Consider the following 8423-nt stretch of genomic DNA (forward strand, 5'->3'; position numbering starts at 1 on the left):
CGCTGGGCTGTGCGCGGGCGGGCCGCCGGGGGACCCCCGCGCTTTGAATGAGAGGGCGCGTTTGCTTGGGCTTCGTAAGTTTTTATCTGATGAACCTGCGGAACTGGCTACCACAGGATATTATGGTAAATAGCTTGGTGAGGTTTAGGAAAAGGAAGATGAGGCACGTATAAGTAAGGAGAGCATCGGCATTCGTGCTAGCATCAGCCTTCGCGCGCCGCATGTTCTGAGGGCACCCAGTACTCTCTGGCTGGGATGAGGAGGGAGTTCCCTTCGCCTGTGACAGCTAGTTTAAGGCATCGATGGGAAGGGCTGGCTGCTCCTCAGCCCTAGGGACCATTGTTTCCAGTGTGGCAACTACTGCGTTTTAATACTCCCTATTACCTTAATTATTCCTTAAGACTCTTTTTCTGTGCTTCAACGTGAAGTCTCAGCTCTAGAGTGTGTCACTCTTTTTATAAATCCTTGAAGAGACGGTAGCTTTTTGTACTTCCAGTTATAGTATAGGATGCAAATACCTAAAATAGTTATGGATAAGGGGTAGTTACAGACTTTTGAAAATAGACCTGTAAATACTTCTGCAGCAAGTTCAGAAACTTCTGGAGGGCTAGTGTGTGAACTCAGCCTGTGTCTGGTGCTTTAGTCTAGGTACATAAGAATTGGGGCTAGGAAGGTTCAGTGCTGGTAACACTCCAACACCTTACAGTTTAATTTCCATAAACTGGAGAAGATGGCATCCACCCTCTTCTTTTAACAGAGGTGTGGTCCATAAGGCAGCAGGTCCCGGCATGCAGTGAGGCATGGTTCTTGGGTGAAGGTGTAATGTTGCACGATCTTGGCAGTTGTCACCTCCAGAAGCTTTAGCTGTATGTAAAAATATTTTATTCTGTACTAAACTGTCTGCATGAAGGGATCTAAAGAAGGAGAAAGGGCAACAGCTTCAAAACAGCTTAAAAACCTAGGTACTTTTGGGAGCCTAGGGATTATTAAAACCAAATGCTGCATTCTGAATAAAGCAGTAACTTTGTTGCTTGCTGATGAATTTCAAAACTGTTCAGGCAAGATAAACAGGATGGTGAAAACTCTGAGGAAGACTTCTCATTTTGAACAATTAAATTAAACTTCTTAGCAGAGTTTTCTTGAGTCCTTATAGTGTATCCAGTGAGAGGAAAAAAGTGTTGGGAGAATTGTCAGGTTGCCTGTGGTTCCCTGTTGCTGTAATTAAATCTCACTATGTAGTTTGAGTATTGATTTTTGTTTTTGCTAACCCCAACAGGAAGGCTTTATCCCTGTTTTCACAAAACAGTTTGCTTGCCTTGTTTATTGATGTTTATTCCTTGCAATCGGAAGTGGACTGATACTGGATAGGATGATTATGTCTCATTTGCTTTCCCCTGTATGCAAAATATGTCAAGAGGGTAGTAGGCTTGTGTGTTTTTAGAACAGGTCATCTTGAAAAGCTGCTGGTGATCTCAGTTGTGCCACATATTTAAAAATAATACAGATTATGTGTGCTTTGCATGTCCTTCTTTAATTCACTTATGCTTCTTTAATTCACTCTACCATTCAGTAAGACACAGCGTTTAGAAACTGGTGTGGCAAGGAAATTTGCTTTTAATTTTGATTTTGCAAAGCCAATAGGCCTTTTTTTGGTTTTGTTTCATTTTGCTGTCTTCAACAGGCAGAGGCCCTGCCAGCCTTCTCTTTTCAGCTCTTCAAATAACTCTGTGTAGGAAGTGGGGGGTCATGAAGAGTGTGATTTCCCTTTATGTGAACAGTGCGGGTCAGAGGCAGTGTTTGTTTAGTGAGATCGTTGTCATCAGGAGCATGTAGAACTTCCCAAGTGCAGGAGGTTTCCCTTCTCTAGAAGGTGCCTGAGTGCTGAGAGCAGTATAGACAAGACCGTGTCTGTGCAGTAGTGGACAGTCTGACAAAGCAGAGGTCATGTGCAGCTCTGCAGCGTAGCCTGAGGCTGACTGACCTTTTAAGAGGGTGGTGTGGTCTGACAAGTCTGTGGGTTCCACCATCTACTTTCTTTTTATTAAGCTGGAGGCCAAGGATGCTTGATCAAAAAGCATAGTGCTTGCTGAAACCTTTGGTTTTTTTACCTTGGCCAACTGGTATTTTGCAGGGATTTAGCTCTTGCTAAATAACCAGCCCTCTGTTAGAGTTTAGGAACTGCTCTGCTACCCTTTTTCAGCTCAGAAATATTCAGTGTATGCATGCTGTAACTTTGTATTTTTTAGTAGCTTTTTTTTTTTTTCTTTAAGATTTGTAATACTCAATGAGACCTGAGCATGGCTTTTCCAGATGTCTGGTGATTTGAATTCTTTGCAAATGAGATCTGGCTTACTGGAATCGTGCAGATTTTTAGGTGTTTTTTTGTGTGCTGGAACCTATCTTCACATGCCAGCAGCTGAGAGCTATTGGAGCTGTATAGTCTTTGCACGTGCCTTTTGCACAGATTTTCTATTAAGAAGAACTTGCAAGATACACATCATGAAAACAATTAGTTTAATAACTTCTACCTGAAAAGATTTAATAGATAATCACGCTGGTGAAATTGAATTTCTCCTTCATGCCATAGCTGACTTCTTTCTGTGGGGAAGGGAGAGGAAGGGACATTAACAGCAGAGATGTTACGCAGAGATAACAACTTCGAGGCATTCTGATACCCAGATTCCCTTGGTTGGGTGTGCAGGAATGAGTTTCTTATGATTCTTCTTTGAAGCACTGTGAAAAATGCTTCCCTGCAACGGGGTGTGATCAGGGTGCAAACAATCATATAAGGAAAACCTGGATGAAGTGCTACTCAAAGCACTTAGAGAAATATTTCATTTCGTGGAACATTTTGGCTAAAGGTACAACTTCAGAAAGGTATGTGTCCTTCCTGTTAGATGTGGAACAAGCCTATTTTGGATGGCAATATAGAACAACGGTTCCCAACTCCCCTGTTTGGTTTAGGCTTCTGTTAAACTGTGGCCATGATAACATAAGCTTTATAGTACCAAACCCTAGTCTGACTTTCTAAGTAGTCCAAATTCCACTGCCGTTCAGCATGGCATAAATGAATGGAAGGTAGGCAGTGGTGTTAAGCATGATGTGCCAGTGGAATTCAATAGAGTAGTGTAGAGTAGTGTTCTGAATACTTGTTAATTAGCATGACATACTTATTTTTGCATCTCTCCTCAGCAAATTTAAGTCTACTGATTGTAAACGTGCGTTTAGGTATTACTCTTTTATGACCTCTTAGAGCTGACCACAGTTCAAAAGCTACTGTTTGAGAGTTTGCTGAGGGCTGGAGGAAGGAGGGGACAAAAAAAAAAACCCCTGTACTGCTACAAGAAGCATACCAAGTCTTGGAGTGACTGCAGTGTGCTTGATCAAATCTTGAAGGAGAGTACCAAGATGAATAGTCAAGGTGGATGGTACTAAATTATCTGCTGAGAAAAGATCCTAGTTAGAGTTAAAAATGCAATGAATGGGTAAAATACTGTTATGTTACCTGACACCCAAGATGCCTGTATTCAAAGATCTTGCTGTCTTTGTTTGTCGTAGGTGTGGGCAAGAGCAGTTTGCTGTTGCGTTTTGCAGATAATACGTTCTCAGGTGAGTGTTTTGTTTACTTCAGTAAGTGAAATGTTCAAGGTCTGAACCACTGCTGCTGGTTGGCAAGTTGTTGTTCTGCATTTACCCACCGATAGCTGGACTAGGAATACATTATGTTTCTAACTTTGCTTCTCTTGGCATAAGCCTATACAAGCCATACTGTCTGATCTTCACTTGCAACTGAAAGTCCCACAGTATTTAAATACTGACATGGTTCCAGAAATAGCTTAGTTTTTTTAGCTTATGCTGTACTCTGTGCAGACTTCCTTTTAGCCATTTGGGATTTAGATTGATTGAATATTGTGGCTAAAGCGCTTGTATTTGTGACATAACTAATTTATTGGGACTAAACTCTTAGAACAGACTGTATTCAAAATAAGTGATTGCACAAGCATTTAAAGCAAAGCTTTGTCTCAAAATTTTCACAAGTAAAATACTTGCATAGTTACTGTCCATTTCTTGAGATATTTGTGTCCTTACTCTTGACCACCAATGCAGTAGAAGAATAATTTTATTTTGTAACACTGAATTTTAAATTTTAAGGGTGGCATGGGAGAAGTGGCTTTAAGGCAAGAAAAAAGCTATTATCTGCAGATAAAAATATGCAGATCAGCATGACCTGATAGGGCGTTTTGAAAGATAAGCAGACAGGGAGAACCTTGTTCTCCTGTCCAATCTGAAAGCTACCGCCAAATAGTGTTCAGAAGTGTGCTTTGGGACATCCAAAATAAGCAAGACTTAGGTTCTCACTTATCTATGCTTTCCCTTCAGGCAGCTACATTACCACAATTGGAGTGGATTTTAAAATCCGGACAGTTGAGATCAATGGAGAGAAGGTGAAGCTACAGATCTGGGACACAGCTGGACAGGAGCGCTTCCGGACTATTACATCAACGTGAGTATAACTGGGCTTAATCATATGTAACTTAGTGTATGGATCTTGTAGTTTAGAGTTACAGTTTAGATATTTTAATGTTGCAGTTGATTAGCTAATGGTAGCTTTGCTTTCTGTACAGTGTGACTTCTCTCAGCTGTTTCAGAACCGACAGCCGTGGTGATACTGTGGTTCGGTTTGAAGCTGGGATTTTGGATTTCCTCACTCTTCTGTGCATTTCCATGATGGCTTTGTTTTATCCCTCTGCTGCTAGTTTCCAAATGGTAGAACTGGAGTTCTTTCACGGTTCTGCATATGCTAGAAAACTTGTCTCTGAAGCCTGTCCGAGAAGGTCATCCTCTGATTGTATGTATTGCAGAAGTACAGAGTGCAAACCCTCCATCGGTGTCCTGTAACTAATGAATAGCTTTGAGATTGAAGAATAGGCTTTCCAGTATTTAGTTTTCTTTTAGGACAAATGCATTTTAGGAGTTATCTTTGTGTGGAGTACTGCTGAAGCAGACGCCCACATGAAGTTAACCTTTTCCTTGGTTTGAGTTCAGTTTTATGCTCATTGTCCTTTTGAACAGCATGTGCACAGCTTTTCCTGTTCCTGAAGAAACCACACCCAGAGCTGCAGTGGTGGGAACTAAGAATAAAATGTGTTTATAAACTGATTGTGGTAGAGATGGGACTGCTCATCATGGCACTAGGGGAAGAGGAAAAAATACACTTGGAAATGAAATTTTGTTTCCTTTGGGTATTAATAAGAACTACTAATTCTTGAAAGACCTAGGTGTTTTACTTGGTCTTTCATGACTGGTTTCTCTTTTTGGATCCTATTTGAGAGAAAGATGGTTTTCAGCTGATGTATTGGTTAATTTACAGACATAAAAATAATGAGAATGGTTGCATCTGCGTTACGTCTAAACAGCTAGCAATGGCAAAATTGAATCTGATGTGTGCACCGCCCCTTTCCTCTGTGCTCCTATACGGATATTACTGGATTACTTCCATTGTTTCTTAAGTGTTTAGCTTGAAAAAAACTTGGTTGCCTCTTGTAGGGTTCCTGTGTGTGACATCACTTCTTGTTTCAGTGCTGCAGGCAGCTTCGGGCAGGAAGTGGCGAGGGGGAGGCAGCAATGCAGTGCTGCAGCTCCCATCAGCTGTGCGCATAGGCTAGTCACAGAGTGCCCCAATTGGTGCTGAGTCAGCAAATGGCCTTCCTGTTTTCAGATTCCCTGACACGACTCTGCGTTAATGAGCGTTGGTTTGTGGGGCTGATGCCAGCTAGTTCAGAAAGCCATGGTATCCGGCACTGAGCGGGGAATACCAGGAAAGGAGGCTTCCTTTTGTGAACGGGAATAGCTGCAGATGGGACTTTGCGTAGTGGTTTATGTAAATTTTCTTCTTCGATTAACAATTAAAATGGAGAAGCTGAAATGGTTTGGAGGCATTTGTGCCATGAACTGTTTGAACTCTGCTATTACTTTCTTTTGCATAGCTTTTTACCAAAGTGTGGTATATTTTTACTCTTGGGGAAGTAAAGGCCCTAGTTTTCCTGCCTTAACTCTGGTAAAGTAGTTACAAAATCTTCCATGGTCAGGGAAGAAAGACTTGAATTTTGTCCAACTTCAAGCAAAGATGTGCCTGTGTCCAAGTGCATTTAAGTGTTGAGGAAAACGCTTTGGGAATGGTAGTTACATTGTCATGAAGACTCCTCTTGCTGCTACATTGACTAGCTGTGACTGTCTCGTTTTCACTGATATTTTTCAAGAGGTGCCCTGAACCTAAACATATCATCTACAGAAACAGGAGGTAACACGATCCAGATGATAGAAATGGTTCTTCTTTTTTTTTTTATTGGCAAATTAATACTGTAACTGATTTGCTTATCCCAAACTGAGCAACAAATGGAGTTACCATGCTAGTACTTATGAAAGGCCTTGCCTACCAAATCATGGGTGGAGTGTGAGTGTACTGTCAAGAGTGTAGTAGTCTTTGTCAGTCTTTGACTAGATTGAGGTTAAGGATATAAAAAAGTGTTCCTTCAGTATTACTATAGGCTAGGAAGTCCCTTTACAGTTAAAGGTAGAGTTCAGATTGATGTTGAGCCAAGCCTGGCAAGGAAGTCTGAAATTAGAGCCCATCTGGTAATAATAGTAATAGGTTGGAAGTACTGCTGTGTAGAACTAGAACTGCAGAACGGTAGAGGTGGTAGGAAGTTAATAGTAGAAAAATGGGAAACGTTAAAAGGTTATATACTATTTTGATTTTACTCGACTACGGCTACAGAAACTGAAGAACAGAATACAACTGTTAAGGAACAGAAATCAAGTTGATCCGGAGTATTCTACAGAAACTCGGGAAAAAGAAACTAGATCAGAATTTCAGACTGGGAAGTATAAAAGACAGCAGTTATTTTTACAGTCCATTAAATGTGGAAATACTGGGATAGCTGGGGCCTAGTGGGAGGAGAGACCAGGTTGTATGAATTTGGTTGGCATGGAATGTCATCGAAACTCTAAATTTGATTTAAACTCACCGGAGATGTAGAATGCCAGGACTCAGCTGTATTAGCAGCAATACTTAAGATGCATGAACAACAAGTTCCTATACTTGATTTGCTCTTGTAGATAGGACTACTTTGTCCTGGTTCGGGGCTGTAGGTTTAGGATTTAAACTTTAAATAATAGTTGTCAGATGCTAGGTCAGGATGAATAGTGATATCAGAGAGACTTTCTGCCATGCATTTGTGTGGAATGGCATGTTCAAGAGAAGGATAAGCTTTTTGAGATGATAGAATTACTGTGTCTTGTAAACCAGATGTGATGGTCAAAAGACTAGTCAACTGACCTGTGACAATAGATGTGCTTCCAGGAACCTGAGAAAAAGATGAGTATGAAAACAGATTATTAGAAATCTCTGGAATTGGTTAGAATTCTAAAGGACTGAAAAACAAGGAAACGTATACTACAAGTTAGTGAAATATTAACGGAGATGCTGGATTTAACCAATGACCTGTCTTCCAAGTTGGCCAGTTACTTTTTTTTTTTTTTTTTGTCTCCTGGAAAAATGAACATGTGCCCTACTGAACTGATGCAGTCAGTAATACTCTTGTCTTTTCTAAATCTGACTTAGTTACCATCATGCTTCACGAAACTAGTTATTATAACTCCAGATGCTAATCTTGGGAAGCATTTACTGGAGGAAGTCTGAGAACTTTCTTATTGGTATCTTGTAGCAGGGAGTACCACAATAAATGGCAAAATGTTCCCTTTTGCTTGAAAGGGTAAGCTTCAGAGATGTGAGGGGAGAATATGGATGGCCGAAGGACATGAGTTTGGTTAACCAGTTCTGAAGATTTTCTGTATCAAGTCTGCAGTATTAGTAGGTAATGTTTCAAAGGCAGTAAGCTTATGTCTTTAAGCTTCTTTAAATATAATTCTATAGGTAGAACAAGCTACTTAGATGGTACTGTGTTTATTTCAACTTAAATGTCACAATTTTTAAGCCTTTTCCACACCACAGCAAAATGTAAAGCCTTTAGATCAAGGTAACTTTTCCAACCGTATGGAAGATAGTTGGCTACAACTATTCAAGGGCATGTACAGGTCAGGTTTGGTTGTCTTTCACCTCAATGGGATACTTTCATGGACACTCTAAACATGAATAACTGTTCTATAACTTCTTTTTTTTTCTTTCTGTATTTCATTAATGTATTTATCACTAGGAGTAGTAGCAGGTACTGGCTTTCAACATTTGTAGGGTACCAGGTACATGACAGAGCGCACCTACTATATAGAGTACAGCTAGCATAAGTCATTTAGCCCTTGAATGGGAGGCTGAGATTGAGAACTTAATTTCTTCTCTGCTGTAATTTCTATGGCCTCCATCTTCCCTAAAATGTGGATGGGAAGAAGATAAGGCATTCTTTCCC

At 40.5% G+C, this 8423-nt stretch overlaps 1 protein-coding gene across 1 annotated transcript in view; it reads left to right on the plus strand.

Annotated features, from left to right (window-relative positions):
• Nucleotides 1-3533: 3533 nt before the first annotated feature.
• The window catches only part of RAB35 (RAB35, member RAS oncogene family), a gene marked incomplete at its 5' end in the record, with an annotated part of 9172 nt that continues 4282 nt past the window's right edge, over nt 3534-8423 (plus strand). The window contains 2 exons of the mRNA XM_010291558.1: nt 3534-3609; nt 4381-4504. Of these exons, the coding sequence (XP_010289860.1) occupies nt 3534-3609; nt 4381-4504 (200 nt within the window). The remainder of the gene's footprint in view (nt 3610-4380; nt 4505-8423) is intronic.

The sequence above is a fragment of the Phaethon lepturus genome, unplaced genomic scaffold (genome assembly GCF_000687285.1).
Source record: "Phaethon lepturus isolate BGI_N335 unplaced genomic scaffold, ASM68728v1 scaffold48917, whole genome shotgun sequence".
In the NCBI taxonomy this organism is placed as follows: Eukaryota; Metazoa; Chordata; class Aves; order Phaethontiformes; family Phaethontidae; genus Phaethon; species Phaethon lepturus.